The sequence below is a fragment of the Carcharodon carcharias genome, chromosome 2 (genome assembly GCF_017639515.1).
Source record: "Carcharodon carcharias isolate sCarCar2 chromosome 2, sCarCar2.pri, whole genome shotgun sequence".
Taxonomy (NCBI): Eukaryota; Metazoa; Chordata; class Chondrichthyes; order Lamniformes; family Lamnidae; genus Carcharodon; species Carcharodon carcharias.
Window position 1 is genome coordinate 161,768,237 of NC_054468.1, and position 21,730 is coordinate 161,789,966.

At 42.0% G+C, this 21,730-nt stretch overlaps 1 protein-coding gene across 1 annotated transcript in view; it reads left to right on the forward strand.

Annotated features, from left to right (window-relative positions):
• Positions 1-21,730, forward strand: part of sft2d1 (SFT2 domain containing 1) — a 60,985-nt gene that overhangs the window by 9,342 nt on the left and 29,913 nt on the right. The window contains exon 2 of the mRNA XM_041217207.1: positions 19,903-19,989. Coding sequence (XP_041073141.1) covers positions 19,903-19,989 — 87 coding nt within the window. The remainder of the gene's footprint in view (positions 1-19,902; positions 19,990-21,730) is intronic.

The window sequence follows — 21,730 nt, forward strand, 5'->3', positions numbered from 1 at the left end:
ATGAAGAGAGGTTGGATAGACTTGGGTTGTTTTCGTTGGAGCAGGGAAGACTGAGGGGCAACCTGATCAAGGTGTACAAGATTGAGGGGCATGGACAGGGCAGATAGGGAGCAGCTGTTCCCCTGAGTTGAAGGGTCAGTCACAAGAGGGCATAAGTTCAAGGTGAGGGGCAGGTGGTTTATGGGGATGAGAGGAAAACTATTTTTACCCAGAGGGTGGTGACGGTCTGGAATGTACTGCCTGGGAGGGTGGTGGAGGCGGGTTGCCTCACATCCTTTAAAAAGTACCTGGATGAGCACTTGGCACGTCATAACATTCAAGACTATGGGCCAAGTGCTGGTAAATGGGATTAGGTAGGTCAGGTGTTTCTCACGTGTCGGTGCAGACTCGAAGGGCCTCTTCTGCACAGTGATTCTGTAATTCCGTGATATCTATATATATTTTGTAAAAATATACAGTGTGGGGTCTTAGTCCCCTGACACATCGTACAGGACAAACCAAGACCATTTTTAACTCCCTCATTGCCATCAGACAGTTTTCTATGTCATGCTTATGGTTGGCATTGCCTAGTCAGATTTGTGCAGTAAACTGCCAAACACAGGCTGCTACATCAATACTGAAAGAAAAATCAATCTTATTCAAGCATCAGGTCTCTAACCTTCTTGAATAATTGTTACTTAATTCCTTTAAAAATGGAGGTAGCTCGATCTATGTTGTGATTGAAAGACATGTCAAAATCAGATTATCTCAGTGAGTGACTAAGATCTGCACATTCTATTAAATATTCAAAATCCGAATTGTTAGACTTTGACCAAAGAGATTTTTCTATTTTTGGTTATGTTTTACCAGTCGTTATGTTCAAAAGTTTAGCTGTATGTCTCTCAAGCAATCCTCCCTCTTCTAGCACCAGCTTTCACTTTTCCCATTCCACCATTACTGATGCTTCTTCACTATAGCACTACTCCGCCCCCAGCAAAACTGCATCACCTCTTTGCCCTGTCTCTTCATTCTGTCTTCAAAATGTCCTGATATTGAAAAAATGCACATCAAGTACACACAAGTAGACTATCCCAATGAGTGTTGAGATGGCATCAGGGAAAGTTTATGAGTGGACTGCACAGTAGCTTCTGATTTTCTATGCGGCCACATGTGCAGCTTACAGAGGCATTGGATGACATGCCCAACAATAGTATCTATTAGTCATTTTTTATTTACTTAAAGAAGACCTGCACTTATATTGTATCTCTTGCAACCTCAGGGCATCCTAAACCTCTTTACAGTCAGTTAGTTACTTATAAAGTGTTGTCACTTTTTTTAGTGTGGGAAGCGCAGCATTTAATTTCCATACAGCAAGTAGATATCCCCCGAACAGCAGTGATATAAATGACCATATTATGCCATTTTAGGCATTGTTTGAGGATAAATTTTGGCTAAGAAAGTGGGAGAACTATCCTATTTTTCGCATGATACAATTAAATCTGTCTGGGTTCCCCATTTGTCACATATGGCTAATGTATTGGACAACACTACTGTAACAGGATTGTTTGTAATCTCTGCTATCTACCAGTTTAGCCAGCAAATAAACTTTATCTGAAAGTGGTACTCTGTCAGTATCCCAACTATTTTTCTTTGTTGCAGCGTATTTAGATGGTACAAAGGCATATCTGGCCAAAAATGAGCAAATGAATTTGTGGAGCATGCATTGTTTTAAAATTGGAAACAGTGCCATTTCATATATTTCAGTGAGTAAAACAAAATGCTGGTTTGACAAAGCCAATTCCGATATATTTGCATAAATGTGTGAGCCTGTGCTATTTAACACTGGCAACGTTGTTTTCTCCTCACCACAAATGCTGTTTGTTTAACTTGTTACCTCGGGTCATGTGATTACAGTACAAGTCAATGCACTAAAGTGTGTTTAGCCAAACAGGAAAATAGGTTTTTCCTTTTTTGAAGGAGGATATGAGGTCAAGAAACATAGAATGATTACAGTACAGGAGGAGGCCATTTGGCCCATTCTTTCCATGCTGGCACTGCAAGATCAGCATGGCTAGTCCCACTCGTCCACCCTTTCCCTGTAGCCCTGCAAATTTTTGCTCTTCAGGTGCTTATCCAATTCCTTTCAAAGCCTCAATTGAATCTGTCCACCACGCTCCCAAGCAGTACATTCCAGGTCCTAACCACTATCTGCATATAAAGGTTTATTCTCATGTGGCCATTGATTCTTTTACCAATCACCTTAAATCGATGCCCTCTGCTTCTTGTCCCTTCTGCCAAAGGAAACAGCTTCTCTCTATTCTGTCTCGATCTCTCATGAACATCTCTATCAAATCTGCTCTCAACCTTCTCTTTAAGGAGTAGAAGCTTCTCCAATATAACTGAAGATCCTCATCCTTGGAACCAATTTCAAATCTTTTCTGCCCCTCTCTAAAGCCTTCACTTCCTTCCTAAAGTGCGGTGCCCAGAATTGGATGCAATACACCAATTGAGGCCAAACCTATGTTTTAGAAAGGTTCATCATAACTTCCTCACTTTCGTACTCTCTCTCTATAAGCCCAGAATCCCGTATGCCTTTTTAACCACTTCCCCAACCTGTCCTGCCATCCTTAATGATTTATGCATATATACCCCCAGGTTTCTGTTCCTGCACCATGTTTAGAATTGTATCCTTTAGTTTGTATTGCCTCTCCTCATTCTTCCAACAAAAATGTATCTCTCTGCACTTCTGTGCATTAAATTTCATCTGCCACATATCCACCCATTCCACCAGCCTGTCTATGTCCTCTTGAAGTCTATCATCGCCTTTTTCACAGTTTACAATACTTCCATACTTTGTGTTATCTGTGCATTTCGAAATGTGCCCTGTGAACTCAAGTTTAAGTCACTAATATACAGTATACCGAGAATACCGGCCCCTGGGGAACCCCACCTTTCTCCAACCAAGTAACAAGTAACACTACTGTGTTTCCTGTCACTCAGCCAACTTCATATTCATGCTGTCATTGCTCCTTTTTTGGAAGCTCAGCTCAGGTCAGTAAAGATGGCTAAGTTGTGAATGGCCTGTAATAACTCCCTTCAGCCCCACTGCCATGTTGTTTTGGTTTGCCCAGGTTGTGTGATTCAACCCTTATTTACTATGGCATTGAAGTAGGGCCTTGGGTTGTAATGCTATATTATACAAAGGATGTTAACTGGAATATCCCCATGACAAGAAGGCATTCCTTTTGTCTGCACCTTTCTATGAGACTGATAGTCCTTCCAAAAAGGACTAGTTTTTGAGGTGTTTGTGCGCTGAATTTTGTCCTACGGTGTAAATTCAGGATTCAGAAGTGCTACAGCTTATCAAAATCAAATAGTGAACATAGACATTGTTTTTTACAAAGCTGTGAGCAGAAAATGGGTTTATCAATTGCAGCAAAAATCTTGGACCTTTAAGTTTTGGCTTCCACAGCACACTGATCCTGGGATTCACAAGTATGTCCCATTAATACGAATTATCTGCATTTCTGTTCTTCTGCCTGCAGTTAAAATACTGAACAACTTGAAAGTTTTTTAATAACCATTTTTGCAGAAAAACCTTATGTAGTTCTATAAGTTTAAACAATATGCATCTAAACATTAATGTTTGTGTCTCACCAAGGTTGTCCACAACCTGTCCACCACTAATGACAATCCCTCAACTATGTTTTCAGAAACACACAAAGGTGGCACGTAAGCCAAAACTTGTAAGCAGTATGCTTCAAAAAGGGTTTTTAATTGTTAACAAATCAGAAGCACATGAAGGTGAAGAAACAAATAGAGAAGGAAGGTTTTCAGGAAAGAAGTTGAAATAAGACAGATGACAGAATACTTGGCCACTGATGGTGGAACAGAGCGAGGCGCGGTTACACATGAGACTGGAGTAAGAAATTCATAACCCTAGAAGAAGGTTACGGAGATAGGGTTGGGTGTGAAGCCATGGAGCGATTTAAGGGCTGGAAAAATTATTCTATATCTTTCATGGTTTTTAGTGTTTTTTAAAAATTTACTTATGGGATGTGGGTATCACTGGCTAGGCCAGCTTTTATTTCCCATCCCTGGTTGCCTTTGAGAAGATGGTGGTGAGCTGCCTTCTTGAATGGCTTTAGCCCCTGTGTGTAGGTACACCCACAGTGCTGTTAGGGAGGGAGTTCCAGGATTTTGACCCAGCAACAGTGAAGGATGGCGATATATTTCCAAGTCAAGATGGTGAGTGGCTTGGAGAGGAACTTCCAACTGATGGTGTTCCCATGTATCTGCTGCCTTTGTCCTTCTAGATGGTAGTGGTTGTGGGTTTGGAGGATGCTGCCTAAGGAGCCTTGGTGAGCTTTTGCAGTGCATCTCGTAGTGCATCTGCTGCCATTGTTTATTGGTGGTGGAGAGAGTGAATGTTTGCAGAAGGGGTGCCAATCAAGTGGGCTGCTTTGCCCAGGATGGTATGAAGCTTCTTGATTGTTGTTGGAGCTGTACTCATCCAGGCAAGCTGAGAGTATTCCATCACTCTCCTGACTTGTGCCTCATAGATGGTGGACAGGCTTTGGGGAGTCAGGAGATGAGTTACTCCCTGCAGGATTCTGAGCCTCTGACCTCCTCTTATAGCCACAGTATTTATATGGCTAGTCCAGTTCAGTTCCTGGTTAATGGTAACCCCCAAGGTGTTGATAGTGGGAATTCAGCAATGGTAATGCCATTGAGTGTCAAAGGGCAATGGTTAGATTCTCTTTTGTTGGAGATGATCATTGTCTGGCACTTGTGTGGTGCAAATGTTACTTGCTACTTGCCGCTTGTCAGCCCAAGCCTGGATATTGTCCAGGTCTTGCTGCATTTGGACATGGACTGCTTCAGTATCTGAGGAGTTGCGAACGGTACTGAACATTGTGCAATCATCAGCGAACATCCCCACTTCTGACCTTCTGTTGGAAGTTAGGTCATTGATGAAGTAGCTGCACCATTGACAACAATGCTTTCAGTTGCCTATGCCCTAAGCTCTGGAACTTCCCGGAATCTGTCTACCTTTCTCGTTTTAAGAAGCTGCTCTTTGAACAAGCTTTTTGTCATCTGTCGTTGATTTTAGATGGAAGCTTACTTTCAGGTTCTAGTTTGAGGCATTTTCACTAGATTTCATTTGGCTGCATCTGTATAGATCACTTAAAAGGATACATTGAAACGAGTCAATTGTTGCATCGAACCAAGTGTACAGGTCCTACAGAACCTCACCAGTTGCAGACTCAGTGATTGTACAAAAGCTCTTTTCCAGGAAAAGTTCAGCTTTCATAGTTAAGATCCCTAACACTAGGTTTTATCATTTTTCCTTACCTCAACACTGTATCCTTTCAAGGGAAATAATATCCTTTCTATGACTAAATGCAGGAGCTGCTTACAATATTTCACATGGTGTTGGATTAACAGGAAAGACTGTACTGTTTTGCCTTATGCTGTATTCCAATGTTCACATAACTCAGTACATTTCCTTTTTGTAGTGGTTTTGGCTGACAATTTAATTAAACTGTCCACTGTTAACTCTAAAGCTCCTGTGATTGACACAATGTGCAACGGTTCCATTTAGCGCACTGCAAACTGCTGTTGAAACATGCTTAAAACACGATTTTTCACTACAAAATTACGCTGATAGTTATTGCAGGTAGATGTTTAGGATGAAGGTTCAAAATTCTGATTTTCACAAATCTGTATCCAAATATAAAACTTGCGGAACAATCTTAAAATGTGATTTGAGGTGGGCAATGTTGAGCTTGGTATATTATCTCAGGCTGCTTAATGTAATCTATCCCAAGGAGCTTGAGGAAACCTTGCCTCTATTTTAGGTTGCACCCTAAAGAAGAGATGGATCAAGTATCACAATATCACTTTCCTTCATCTGGAGAGTAGATTGGAACGAAGGAAGACATATTCTGAATTCTACAATTTCTATGACAATTTCCTACCCACAAAACACCAGAAAATTATGTAAGGAGCTAAAAAATTGAAACCTAGTGTTACGGACAGGAGAGGGTTTAATTTAAACATCCCTGACCCTGATTTCTCCTCTCGCCACCCATCTGTAAACAGAAAGGTGTTTTGATTTTGATTACCCCTTCAAAAGCAGTGGCGTATTTCCCAACCCTTCAGTTTTGGTGTGATCTAATTTCTATTAATAAACTCCACAGCAAACTCGAGATAACTCAGTGCTAGTTTATTCCACACACTCAAAAAACAGGGATATCAGGGCGCGGATGGTGTCACTATGTAGCCCCTGGTATATTCATACAATAAAAGAGGGATAGAAAAAGAAAGAGTTACAGGTCAAAGAACACAGAGTAAAGACTAATTATTTTACGTGAGTCCAGAGACCAGAATCAAAGTACAGTGGTTATTCTTTCACAGGGTTCGGCAGGTTGAGGACAGATCCTGGCTAATTCACTTTTCCAGTAGAGATGACTTCCGTGATAGGATAGGCGCGTATATATGAATTAGTCTTGTAGGCGTTGATACAGAAGTTCCAGTGGAAACAGTGTAGATGGGGGCCAGGCATTCACCTGGACTGAGCTCTTGTTCTGGGGCTGCTGTTTGGTAGATGGAAGCTGGTGGACTGATTGACAGTACAGCGAGACAGGGTAACTGGTTCTCCCAGCTAGGGGGTCATGTGACATGACTCCCACTTCTCCACTTTGGCTTTAACAAAGGATGTATGTTCCTTGTCTGGATTCTTGAGATTGTTAATGTTCAACCATTAAGAATTTGAAAGGTGCAGGGTCCTTTGTCCTAACCGACTGGCAGTCTTCATTGGCCGGGCCTGGCTTAGGAAATGTAGATGGCCTTTGTATAATTCCCTTAGAATTTGATCTCTGCCACAGGTGTCATTAGTGTCTTTTCAGAGGTAATGAAGTTTCAGCTTCTCTGATATTGTCAGACATTTCCCTTTGTTCAGGGCTACTGGCAGCCATAGCTTCAGCCTTTATAAAGTCTTACTCCAGTTTTTTAATTTTAGGAAGTAACCACATTGGTATAGTTTTTTTCATAAAAATATAGCATGATGTCTTAGATCCAGGACACTAGTTATAGTATTTCTAAAAGTCTGTGTAAGCGCTACACAAGCGACTATGACTTTTACACCAGGTGCTGTATAGCAATGCATCATCATGTGCGAAAGTAGTGCTTTCATGTTTGCAAGGTTTTGTATTAAAAAAGATCCAGCCATCCAGGTAATGTGGATTGCTTGAATTAATTGAGTGTAAGTTCACTCACTGAGGGGGTGAGGGTTGCATTTAATTTGAAGTGCTTAACTGCAGAAACTCAGTCCAACAGTTTGGTCAAAATTTCACTCAGCTGAAGTTGGTTGCAAATGCTTCAATCTTACCTTTTGCACTAACATGCTGGGCTTTGCCATCATTCAGAATATTCATGGCGCTGTCCACCTTTTGTTACCTGGGTGTGGTAGGACTTCAGAGCTTTGATATGTTGAATGTGGAATCACTTAGCTCTTTCTATATCATGCTGCTCTGCTGTTTAGAATGTTATAGTTCTTCAGGTTGATACCTCATTTTTCAGTACACGTGGTGCTACACCTGGCATGATCTCCTCCACTCCTCATTAAACTTGTGTTGGTCCCTTGGCTTAATGATAATGTCGAGTGAGGGATATGCTGGACCATGGGGCTCCTGATTGTGGTGGAATACAATTCTGCTGCTGAGGGCCCACAATGCCTCATGGATGCCCAGTTTTGAGCTTCTGCTGTGAACTGAATCTATCCCATTTAACACAGTGGTAGTGGTACACAATATGAAGGACAGTTCCTTAGTGAGAAGAGGGACTTCCTCTCCACAAGGACTGTGCAGTTATTATTCCGATCAATACTGTCATTGGCAGATGCATCTATGACATGTGGATTGGTGAGGACAAGGTCAAGTCGGTTTTTTCCCTCTTATAGGTTCTCTCATTACCTGCTTCAAGCCCAGTCTGGCAGATATGTTCTTTAGGGCTCTGCCAGCTCAACCTGTAGTGGTATTACTGAGCCACTCTTGGTGATACACCTTGAAATGCCCCACCCAAAGTACATTCTGTGCCCTTGGCTTACCTTCAGTGCCTCTTCCAAGATGTATTCAAAGTAAAGGGGTACTAACTTATTGGTTGAGGGAGGGCAGGCGGTGATAATGAACAGGAGGTTTCCTTGCCCATGTTTGGCCTGATACCATGAGAATTCTTGGGGTTCTGAATCAGTACCGAGGACTCCCAAAGACACCTGCTCCCAACTGTATACCTTTACCTTCATCCTGGTTTGGTCTGTTCTGCTGGTGGGACAGGGTATTTGATTTAAAATTATTTTTGACAATTATTGGGTCCCCTCTTTTGTGTCACAGCAAAATGCCTCATTTGTTCACAACGTTTGAAGGAAATGACTGTTTTCCCAGGAATACTTTTCATGGCAGCAGACGCTTGATCCAACAGGGCCTCCCTCTCTGAGAACCGAACAGCAAATAGAAAGAGGAGCCTGTACATATGAGATACCTTAACACAGCCCAGTAATTTAAACACTAGAACTGTTTCAAGGATCCCCCAAATTGAATTTTCTCGATCTTTTATTCAATCTCTTAAAATCTGAGATATATTCCTCCATGGAATGAATGCCTGTTATTCGAAATCTATCCAAGTGTAATGATGTATCATAGGCATTTAACAAATAATTTAAAAGAAAATATCCAGGAACTCTCATAGAAGATGCAAGCCTTCATAACTATCTAACAGACAGGCATCCAACTTACAAAGTACTTTATTTCTGGAGGAGACATTAATGACAAGGCCAAACCTTGATTTCTCTTTGGTGGGGACATAACCCGTGATCACATTACCAGTGGAAGAATGAAGTGGTTATGTAGTCCGGGTTCCAAGAACATCAGAGGTTAATCACACCGTGATCATTTATATTTGCTTTCTGCCATTTTTCCCTGGCTAATAGGATTGTAGTTTTATGTTTGTTTTTTCTCTTTTGCTTTCAATGTTCACCTTTAGGAAACCATTCCAGAAAACCAGCTGAAGGATAGAACTGGAGCCAATCTTATCACACTTTTATATTAATTAATTACAAGTAACACATTACAAATTTACACTTCCTAACCGCTCAACCACAGCTTTTAGTCTGTGTTTATTTAAAGCTCTTTTGATCAAACCAGAAGCTTGCTAATGAAGAGTAACCAAGAGCCCCTTTGAAAGGGGCACCAATAAAACACGAACAAAGACTAAAATCTTTAAAAGAAAACTTAGCCAATCAAATTAAAGTGACATTTCCAGGGCTAATGATGCCTTCCAGTACTCCCTGCCCCCATCTTTCCCCCACCCCCCACCCCCTCAACCATGCCCATTAGTGAAACATACCAGTGGACACTGCATGCTCCCTCCCCAGAGATACCTGGGCGTGGATGTAGCCATTGGAAGAAATGCAGGCAGTCGAGCTGAATGACCCTCTCGACTGCCCACTGCCTGGACCTGTTGATGGTCACCTGAACAGGCCCAGAGGCCATCTCACGAGGAACTCCCCTGACTTTCCTCTGTGCCAGGAGGCCACAGATCAGGAGCGTGAGATTGAAGAGCAGCCCTTCAGATAATGAAAAAGGGGCTGCCACCTTACACATCCTTCACAGATGTGAAACACCTCCAGACTGCAGAAATTACAGGCAGCCTGGGAGTCCGTGGATTGGAGGAACCAGATATGTGACCTCTCTAATGTGTCTTGTTACCTGATGAGATGCAGATCCTTTGGTGCGCCTTTCTTTTTGTACACCTTCTGCAGGGCCAGGTCTTCAGTGGCCTGATCAAGATGGAAATCCAGATCGAGCACCACCTGTTCCAACTGCTTGACCCTGATCTTCCACTTCCTTGTCAACCCCTCATAAAATCCTAACAGAAGAAGCCGTTGTGAGTCTTGCCCACATCCCATCAAAGCCTTAGGGCCCCTGCTTCCTTCTCCAGTCATCCCACAATCAACGGAATAAGTCCTGGGGCAGCTTGTCCTCCTATAGCAGTTGGTTAAAATACCAATACATAGATTCCATCTGCACACAGAGCGGAACCAACTCTGCTTACACCATGCAATTGCCCGAGCACAGCACCGGCTGCACGGAGCCTGCCAGTACGCAGGAGACATAGGCCGAAGTAGGGTCTAGCACCCCCTCCTCCAGAGCTCATGAAAGTGAAAGATGCTGGAGTCAGTTTGGAGATTTAGCCAGACCAAGTCAGATGTCCTGATCAGGTGCCTTAACTTCCCCATTGCTGTCCCGTGGTGGGTACTGCAGCAGTTCCTTGCCTGTTGAAATCTACCCCCCCCCCCCACAAACCCAGAAAATGACGTACTTGCTGGCATCTGTGGAACCAAGATAAGTGGTCACTTCATCAGAAAAACACATTTGCTGCATGCCAGTCTGATAGACTTATCCATTCACTAGATGAAGCACAGTGCCCCAGCCAGACAGTGAAATGAAGTAAGCAGTCTGGCATAGGCTCCTTGATCCCCCTTTTTCCCCCCACCCCCACCCCAAGAGCTTTGGGACCAGCAACATAGCCACCCCATCTAAATTGGAGGTGAAGTGGCTCACGCAGGTCACTCCTTCCACTGCAGGAGACGCGTTGCCTTGTCTTCTGTGGTTTCCTTCAGGAAGCAAGCCTTAAGGAGTGAAAAGTTGAGAAATCTACAAAATGACTCTTTGCTGCTGTTGATGTTGAAGTTAGCTGCTAAGATAACCACCACCTACACCGTACTGTGGGGAGGGAGTGGAGGCACTTGTGATCCTTCATCTCCTCAGCAACCCACTGAGGAAACTCTTGAGTCTCGAGTTGGCTCATTTCCTTCCTTATGTAGAGTAGACAGACCTAATGAGTTTTTTATTCATTCACGGGATGTGGGCATCGATGGCTAGGCCAGCATTTATTGCCCATCCCTAATTGCCATTGTTCAGAAGACATTTAAGAGTCAAGCACATTGCTATGAGTCTGGAGTTACATGTGGGCCAGATCAGGTAAGGACAGCAGATTTCCTTCCTGAAAGGGACAGTAGTGAACCAGATGGGTTTTTACAACAATCGACAATCATTTCGCGAGTGATTGTTAGACTTTTAATTCCAGATTTTTATTGAATTCAGATTCCACCATCTGGAACCCGGGTCCCCAGAGCATTACCCTAGGCCTCTGGATTACTAGTCCAGCGACAATACCACTATGCCATCACCTCCCTTGCGGTCAACCATCAGTCAAGGGACAACTTCACATTGTTATGGTGACCCAATCTATGATCAGAAATTCTGGGAGTCCCACAAGGGGAATAAGGGGAGATTCAGAATGGGGCATGTGGACATCCACTTCCACCCCCACCCCCCAAATGAAATCTGTCTGAACTCTAAATCATCCCCAGTGTCCTCCACTGAGCTACTATCCTCCTCAGGTCATCAGGGTGCATCTCTGACACCATTCAACTCCTGAGATCACTGACAAAAGGATGCTCCCTGGCCTTCTCTGGGAGGTCTGGGCGAGAGGGCGGCACTGATTCAGGCCTCGTTCACCTTGGCACAAGGCAACACAGGGAAAAGCTCCATCCCTAGCACCTGTTCACCCAGCACCAAAGTCAGAGATGGAGAAAGGGCACTCCACCCCCAACCACCATCACATAATGAACCAATGTGTCAGCCAATTTATTTGAATCCTCGACCACGCTGAGCAGATCCTGCGGCTGTCAGCGTGCGGTCAGACAGGCTCAGCCTCATCGATCTTGCTGCCTCGGCCTCAAGGACACCTGATCTAGCAGCAAGTGACTGGGTTATACAGGGAGGATTCACCGCCCCTACCTTAGGCATGACTTCCTTTCCACCCTTGGGGGTACAGACAGACAGAAGGATCTGTCTCACTCTACCAAGGGATGAATGAGCTCACCAACAACAGCACATGAGAATGGGGTGAGGGAGTGGCAGCATCCACAACAGGCTCAGACTCTTCCACAGAGGAATGTCTCCTCTCCAGATCGCCTCTGCTACCGAGTTGCACCTCCTTTTCCGAGAAAGAGACACCCTCCATATCTATCAAAAGGTCTGGCTCTGCTCCTTTGCTCCCACATCCAGTTCTGGTCATGGGATGTAAATGATCTGCCAAAGTGGGCAGAGTCTTGTTTTGGCTCTTACTATCCTGGGGGCATGCCTCATGGTGCTTGGCTTTATGCTGCACCTTTCTTCTGCACAGATGCTCTCCCTAACCCAGCTCCCCACCAGCCTGCACCTACACTGATGCTGGCAACCTATGCTAACTGCATGCCCAAGGGTTTGGGCATGGGAAGAGGAGCAGAGAGGAAGGGCTGGCAGTGCCAGCCTCAGACACCTAGGTTGTTTTGCCAACCTGAGAGGAAGGGGGGTGTTTTGTGCTTGCCCCACCTCCTTACTGGTGTGATGCACACATCCCAAAGGCATGGTAGGTGTCCCCCTGGTGCTGGATAGAGAATGCCCCATTGTTGTCCATCTGCACAGAGACGTGGGCAGTGCAAGGGTAAGATGTGTTGGAAGGTGGTCTCTCTGAAGCCGAGCGGGATCTACACTATTTCCACCTCAGTTAATGGAAGTAGGGGAGGAAGAGCTCATCCAAGGTAATGGGCAGGGAATTTGAATTGACTAATTGTTGTGCAGTTGGAACAAGAGGGCCCACCAACAGGAAGGTGCCACCCACCATGAGCCACCTCTCAAGGGGCGGGTAAACTGCCTGCACGGTTTTCAGAGCACAGCCTTCCCATGCTTTTTTGATGTGACTATGATGGTTGAAGGGCTGACAGTCCCAGCCATGGCTTTGGCGCATGCCTCAATCTTCATGTTGGTGTGGGTGTAGCTCTTCACCTTGCGCTTTCTGGTGATGAACATAAACGGTGATAGTGTTGCCGGAGCAGCAGAGGCAGCCAATCCTGCGTAGGTCCTCGCAGACCCCACCAATAGTGAAGATGGAGTCACTATTGAAGCTTTGTAAGTTACACCCACCTCAAATCTCAAGCCTGATATATTTGATGGCAGTCTTTGTCAGCACAAATGGGACTGAGGAGGAAAAACCACCCATCTGTTGAATTGGAATGAGAGAGTTGCTTCTCCCTTTCTCTGCAGATCTAATGCACAAAAATAATTGAGACACAACTGAAAGTCATGTCGGTTGCCTCTCAAAAACAGAGAGATAGCGAAAGGGAGGTGAAGGCAGAGTACAAGGGCAGGGTCACCACTCAAAATGTAGCTCAGTGGGTGGGTGTTGGCAGCATGTTAATCTCTGGTAGTGATAATCTTATTAGGGGTCAGATGGCTTCATCTGGGTCAGCCGGAACCGCCCAGGGACAGTCCTCCACCAGATTAAGCTAATGAGAAGAAAAAAAATTTCACCCAGGCATTGATAGGAAACCAAAGGCCAAGATCATAATTTAGCAGACTGCAAGCATTCAAAATATAGTTTCATTGAACAACAGTACAGCAGAGTTGAGACTAAAACACATTTATCTGGCATTTGCACTGAATCAAGAGCATAAGTGTGTTTTGCATAAGTGGTTTGGCACATAGGCTTAAACTGTGGCTTAGTGTCACATTTGACAAGTACCCTGATGATTCTTTCAAATGTAGAAATTGGAACTTAGATTTTTTTAATTTAATTTCTTGAAAATCTGAAAAGTTTGTTGTGAACTGCATGTACTTATTGAGTTCCAAGTTTGTGCTCTTGGAGTGGGACTTAAACCAGGTAATAGTGCTACCAACTGAACCACAGCTGACACGATGAGGCAAAGTTGAAATTTTTGTCAAATCTATGCAGGTTGTGACTTTTGCCCTTGATTCAGTGCAAATGCCAGGCAACTCCAATTGTCCCAGTCCAGGGAGTGGGAAGGAAAAGCATGCACAATGATGCACACGGTCCTCTCAATCTTCCAGCTTCCATTTTCTTTCCTCCCTTTTCCTCCAAGTAACAGGGCTTGTGAAAGTGCACCAAGTACCCACCTCTTACTGTTGTTGATGGTCTCTCGCTCTCACTCCTTTGAGCAGAAGTTTTGAAAGTTGTCTTTCTTATTGTTGTTGTTGATTCTTTCCTCTCTCCTCCTTCCAACATGGGGAGTCAGCAGCAAAGCAAATCAAAATCCTCCCTCCTCCTAGGCTCCAGGCTACGTCAACTGCAGCAGAGTCAGCAGTAATACCCTTCTCACCATCCAGCAATGACTATTGTTTTCCAGAAAGCCAGTTGGTGAATAATAGAACTAGAGCCAATCTTTACACACTTTTATATTTATTTATGGAGTTACACATTATAAGCATACACCTCCTAACCCCACAACCACTGTTTTAATCTGTCTATTGATATGGGTTCAAGGGAATCCCCGGTTTGGGCCCACTACTATAATTAAATACAAATTAATATACAGTTAACTTGTATGACTATGTCATGCTGTTGCTTGAGTAGTCTGTGGCACAGCTCTTCCAATTTTGGCACAGTTCCCCAGTTAGCGAGGAGGACTTTGAAGGGCCAACTGGATTGGATGTACCATTGTTGTTTCCTATGCCTAGGTCGATGCAGGGTGTTATTATAATTTGACTTTTTTGGTTTGACACAACAAAGTTAAGAGTAAACCACATTGGAGTCAGATGTAGACCAGACCAGGTAAGGACGGCAGATTTCCTTCTCTCATGGAAGCTCATAAACCAAATGGATTTTTATGACAATCCAGTCAATTCATGGTCACCATTACTAAGACTTGCTTTTTAATTTCAGATTTATTTATTTATTTGAATTTAAATTTCCCTGGCTGCTGTGGTGAGATTTCAACTCGTGTCCATGGAGTCTTGTCCAAATCTCTGGATTATTGGTCTGGTAACATTACCATTATGCAAACTTTCCTGCCCAACAAACTGCTGCAAACAGCAATGTGATAACAATCAGATTTTTTTTAATGTTGAGGGTTAAATATTGGGCGGGTTACTGAGGGCCACTCTGCTCTTCAGAGTAATGCTATGAGATCTTTTATGCCCACTTAAGAGAGCAGACGGGGCTTCGGTTTAATGTCATATCCATAAAATGGCATTTCTTAAGAGCGTCTGCTTTGATTTTTACACTCCAGTCTTGGAGTGGGACTTGAACCCAGGCGATAGTGCTGCCAACTGAACCACAGCTGACACCATGAGGCAAAGTTGAAATTTTTGTCAAATCTGCACAGGTTGTGACTTATGCTCTTGATTCAGTGCAAATGCCAGATAAACGTGTTTTAGTCTCAACTCTGCTGTACTGTTGTTCAATGAAACCATATTTTGAATATTTGCAGTCTGCTAAATTATGATCTTGGGCATTGGTTTCCTGTCAGTTACCACTCTGCATTCCTGTCTGCATCAATGCCCCCCCCCCACCACCACCCACCCACCATCCGATGTGCCCCGAGTGGCTTCAGATAATGTAATCCTCAAAGCATAGGTTTAAAGTCTTGACAAACCCCTAATTCCACATAATGCAAAAAAAAATCAGTCAGCAATAAATCAATGGTCTTCATTATAAACAAGTAAAATTGCAGAACTTAATCCTTGAAAGACCTGCAAAAATCCCAAAATCCCATTTAATAGAAATGAAGTTTAACCTAGTCACTGCAAATCAGTAACTTTGATTTTGAGGATGGGCGTGATTTTAAATAAATCCATTTAATGGAATATTAGTTATTCTTGGAAATTAGCAAATAGTGCACAATATTGGTGATGGTAATAGTAATTAATGCATACTTTTGTTGATAGAAACTGTAAGGGATTAAAACCAATGGCAAAACAATTTCAAAAACTGGAGTAGTTGAGCAATTACTTATAGAAAGCCCCAGGATTGGTTGCTTTACACTGGGTTTGCTGGTTGACAGAATGTTTGTTACAATTAACATGTTAGAGAAGTGAAAAATTATCTGAAGTTCTTGCTTCTGATAGCTATTCAGCGCTCCTGCTAGAAGTGCAGACACGTCAGTACGTGATGAGCATTGGACCAGGCTTGGCTCTGTCAGGAGATGGTGGCATATGACATTTTTCCAGCATCAAGTACTACTAGGGCAACTATGCGGGTGTTCCATTTTTCAATGTTAACAGTTTCCATCTTGATGAGTGCGAAATTACAAATAGGGAGAGAAAACTTACTGAAAATTTGGCCTGAAAGCACCTATATCACAAATGCAGGTTTCAGTTTGGTCTGGCACAGTTGTTAGCATAATTTCATTTACATGGTCACCTATGCTTTGATCACTGCTTACAATTACTGAAATTAAATCAACTGTAACTCTTTCGAGTACAAACCCTTTTCCATCTGTTTCAGATGAAGTTACATTGTTTCATAGTTTGCCATTGTGAGATTCGAACTCTTAATCTTGGGGTTACAAGTCATGGCTGTTTAATCAGTCTATGCTGTGAAGGACTGTACTGTCAGTGTAAACCCATGAAGCACTGAAGAATCCAGAAGATGATGTAGAGGTTGTTCAGCAATTAATATACAATGGAAATGGCTGAAAATAGTTAGTGGTTTGGCGCATAGGCATAAACTGTGGCATAAACATGTGACAAGTACCCTTATGATTTTTTCAAATGTAGAAATTGGAACTTCAGTTTTTTAAATTTAATTTCTTGAAAATCTGGTAAGTTTGCTGTGAATTGCATGTACCTATTGAGTTCAAAGTTTGGATAGGAAGATTGATACGAATCTCTATTTAGTATATTCATTTCAAACTGTAAGTGTATGCTGTACCAAGACAAATGTGAGAATTAATAGTTATATCATTATCATCAAGAGCTCCCTTGATGGCTTAATGGGAAAATGCATTATGTGGTGGGGTACTGAGGTACAAGAAAGCTAATGAAATGCTATCCTTTATTACAAAAACATAGAAGTAAGGATGTTATGCTTCAGTTATACAGGGCATCGGTAAGACTGCATCTCGAATACTGTGCAGTTTTGGTCTCTTATCTGAGGAAGAATGTAAATGTGTTGAAGGCGGTTCAGAGGAGGTTTACCAGATTGATACCTGGAATGAGCAGGTTGTCTTATGAGGATAGGTTGGACAGGCTGGGCTTGTTTCCACTGGAGTTTAGTAGAGTGAGGGGTGACTTGATTGAAGCATATAAGATCTTGAATGGTCTTGACAAGGTGGATGTGGAAAGGATGTTTCCTCTTGTGGGTGAGTCCAAAACTAGGGGGCACTATTTTAAAATTAGAGGTCACCCTTATAGGATGGAGAATTTTTTCTCAGAAGTTTGTGCGACCTTGGAACACTCTGCCTCACAAAGCAGTGGAAGCAGGATCACTGAATATTTTTAAGGCAGAAGTAGATAGATTCTTGTTAGGCAAGGTTATCAGGGTAGGTAGGATTGCAGGACTCAACACAAACAGATCAGCTATGATCTTATTGAATGCCGGAGCAGGCTTGAGGGGCAGAATGGCCCACTTCTGCTCCATTTCGTATGTTCTTATGTACGTCCCACACAGACCAAGTCTGATTTCCAGAATGTGCTGGCTGTTCTTGGCTGGAACACCAGTTGGTGTCAGATAGCCTGGGCAGGAGAAAGGCAAGTCACCCCGAGTTGCTACTGCTGACTGCTTTCTGTTCAAAATTTGTATATTTGGCTATGGGATGAGGTGGGGATTAGGTTAAGCTGATACTCTTTGGTCCAACAGTTTGCGACCACTTGATGTCTGAGCACATGTAAAAACACTGGGTAAACTGTAAGATACAAGAGGGCTGCTAACCCCAGGGGCTTTCTCAATCATTTGGTACATTCAGGGTTGAAAATACAATAGATAATGCATATACTAAAAGACATCCTCTACGTTTTGAATGCTGCAGAACATCTATTTCCGACTGAATATCTACCGCATTGATGAACATGTAGTTCTTTTTTTGTGGGAACTTTAAATTTGTTGAAATGTGCAAAATGGCTGCCCCAATGACTGTTTTTGAAGTTGCTGATAGATAAAATCTCAATACTTTCCGACTGTTCTTCAACAAGCAAAATGGTTAAATGTGAATAATAAATAATGAACTACAAATTACTATTAATTTGCTTCTTTCATGCTGCCTAAGGATAAATATCAGGAACTGATCAGGTAAGTAAGACAATCTATCATAAAAAGTGCATGCTGCTGTTGAAACTATTTAAGTTAAAGTTTAATCAGGAGTAATATCAAGTTTGTTGAAGAACTACTCGTTTGCACCTTGCATCGAGTGTAACAAGTACAGTGTGAAATTGCCTTCTAAAATAAATTTAAATGCTGTTTGGATATAACTAACCACAGCATTGATAGTGTGTAGTGCAAGATGTCAATCATTCTGTAGAGGTTTGCAAACTGAGATAGGGAATGTGTGCCGAGGTTATCTAGGGACGTTGCATGGAGGTCAGACTGGACAGGAACAAAAGCTGCCAATGCATATTGCCAGAGGGGGTGCTTTATGGAGTGATCTCAGCACTGTTTTAATTTGAAACCTTTTGATGTTTGAATCTCTGCTGGAAGAAGCCATTGGACCTGGCAGATCTGTATATGCTACGTAGTAATTGATTATTATTGCACCAGAAGCACTTCTGACAGATCCATTTCTGTGGCACCCCCTGATTGCTGCATGACAACAGAGATCCTTAAAGCAGTTGGCTATTTAAGGCGTCTTACCTAACCGAAGGCAGGGTGACCATTGTGAACTCTTTGTAAAATACTGTTCCTTAGTTTAAAAAAGGGGGGAACAGTCTGTGAATGTGACCCCGGTCTTCAAAAAGGGTCTCATCAAAAGAAAACCTCTGCTCTATTTGGTTTATATGGGTAACTAGCCCCATTGGAATTCACCTGTCTAAAAGGTTCAAAAAATTGGTTTCAATAGCAGTGTTATTTGTTATCATAGAATACAGTGCTAAAATTAATCAAATTTCCTTTTTAATCCAGCTGCCCCAATATAGTTAAAGGTCAGGAAAGTTTATCTTCCTTTACTTTCATTGTTTAAATCTATAATTTCCATTAGGTCCTGTAGGTGCATTTTCCTCAGAATACTAAATCTAATTGACTTCATCATTTACATAAATATGCTTTTTAAAGAATTGACTATAATATATTGCTTCTATTGTAAATTATTATAATTAGATAACATGCTTTCCTCAATTTATCTTGGGGCAGCGACTACGAATGTTGGTTGTTGAGTGGTTGTGGTAAGTGCTTAAAGTACCTGTAAGGATTTAGTCATCTGTTCAACATTGTTTCTTTTTATTTGTAGCTCATAAAATAGTTGAAGTAGAAGTGCTTTGATTTGCAGTGTACTTTATTGGATTAATTGTATGTTATCCAAATTTCACTATTAGTGAGAACTTTCTCCAGCAGCACTACAAGGCAGAATAAATTTAGTTTTGGTTTTGTGTTTCTAGCTTTTCACAGGTTCAGTATTTTTACCCTAAGATGCTTGTGAGTAGCACCTTGCAGTGCTTCTACATAGGTTGAACGGAAACCAGTTCAGATTAAATCCATTTTAAAAATAGTGGGACTTACATTTTCTGAGTTAACATTCCTGCCCCCTCAAATTTATATTTTGGATCTCAACTCAACATTAATCTCTCTTTTTTCAAAAATCCAACGAACATTTTATATGCAGCATAATTTCAGAAACATTGGAAGAAAGCTGTTATTTCATTTTTGATCAACTTTTCCTGCTCCCTGCTAGTTTCTGCTGAATCTTCCCTCATGTGCCCTCACTGGATCCTAGAGTTCTGACTCCAGATATTTTAAACTCATGAGCTTAAAACTCTTGGATATCTGCAGGGCCCAAACTAATTTATTACTCTTGTTTTTTAAAATATTACATACTAGTTTATTCTGTGTATAATGAAAAACTATATCTCAAATTTGTGATTTTATTTCAAGGTCCTTGATTCAACGTCACTTAGCTTCGGGACAAGGGTGAAGTGGTTTGCGATTTGCTTTGCCGTTGGAGTTTGCTTTTCAATTCTTGTAAGTTGAAGCTTTACTCTGTTACTTTTTTAGTCATGCTCAAATAAGATTAAGAATATTCCAGTGTCAAGACTTCATTGCATTAAAACCAACTGGTAAGGGCTGCCCCACTTGTTCGTCTAGTTAATATAGTGAGCACCTGAATTCTAAAAGTCATGAAGGTTCTAGCTAGCAATACAACAGGCCTCAGAATCATTGAAAAATATCCTTTCAAATTCTTGCTTCTAATTATCCAATGACTCCTGCTGAAGATGTGCATGTGTGGACATTAGGTCAGCGCAGCATCTGGTTTCTATGATGCTCCAGTTGAACAAGTAGCCTGACAACATTTACTGTACTGACATGTGGTGGATGATTCAGGCAGATTACTGGATGCAGCTGGCACCAATTGAATCATTTGCAGGAAATAGTAGGGATGTCCCACAACACGTTTTATAACCGTGAGTCAGCATTTTTAATCTAATGGATAATATGCATTGTACACCCTTTTTACCTCATGCTGTCACCTGGCATATAAAATATTTGAACAAATACACGATTGTAAACATTTCAAGTGGCCTGATACATTTTGAATGTGTCTGATTTTTGAATTTTTACACAGCAGACAGCTATGTACTGCCTGATTTAATGTGCCTAAGTTACATTTAAATGGGGCTTTAACATAGGAAAGTGTCCCAAGGTGCTTCATAGGAGCAAAATCAGAGAAAAGATACACGACTGCACTTGTCTGTAGCACTCAGGTTGCTCACCGTGTGAAAATCAGGTGGCTTACTGATTAAGTTTTGAAATATAGCAATAATCTTGTCCCAGTGAGTTACTTTAAGTAGCTTTGGCCCGCCATCTATGGATGCTGTTACATGACCAGTCTTAAGATTAGTGTCTTTAGGGTGTGATGTGCAGCTGCCGACTTAAGTTAACTGTGCCTTTCACTGATCTCAACAATAAAGAGGCTTTTGTACGCATACTTGAAATTCTGTTCCCAGGCAACTCATTTTTCATACTTGAATTGCACAAGGTGAAATGTCCATTGGACTATCTGGATATTTTAAAATGGTTGATGTTATCCTATACCTGGCATAAAGTTCAAGCAGTGAGCCTACACACCCTCCTGATTTCCGTGTATTTAAGAACCATATCAGGACATGGATTTCAGCCTAAAGTGCCTATTGTTGTACTAATTTAACCAGAGACTCTGCAAGTTAATTTTAAGTAGAAGCTGCCTCACCTTGTGGCTGTCCGCAATTTATATTAGCTTTAGAATCAAAGATACGATTTCTAAATTTGGGGATGACACCATATAGAAGTGAGATATAGTCAATATTGAAGAGGACTGCAATAAATTACAAGGGAACATTTATAAACTTGCAGAATGGACATAAAATTAGTAAAGGAATGTTAACACAGTCAAGTATGAAGTATTGCATTTTGATAAGAGAAAGGAGGTTAGAAATGTTTGGAAAATAAAAGCCTAAGCAGGATATAGGAGTAAAGGGATCATGGAGTACAATCGCACAAATCATTAAAATTAGTGTTGTAAGTTCATAAGGGCAAAGAAAAGTAAATCGAACACTAGGGTTTACTTCTAGAGGAATAGAATTGATAACTAGAGAAGTTACGCTAAACTTGCATCAAACCTTAGTTAAGACCACATTTGGACCATGTGTGCTGTTCTGGATACCATATTATGGGAAGACAGGAGGGTAGTGGTAATATCACTGGACTAGTAATTCAGCGCCCAAGC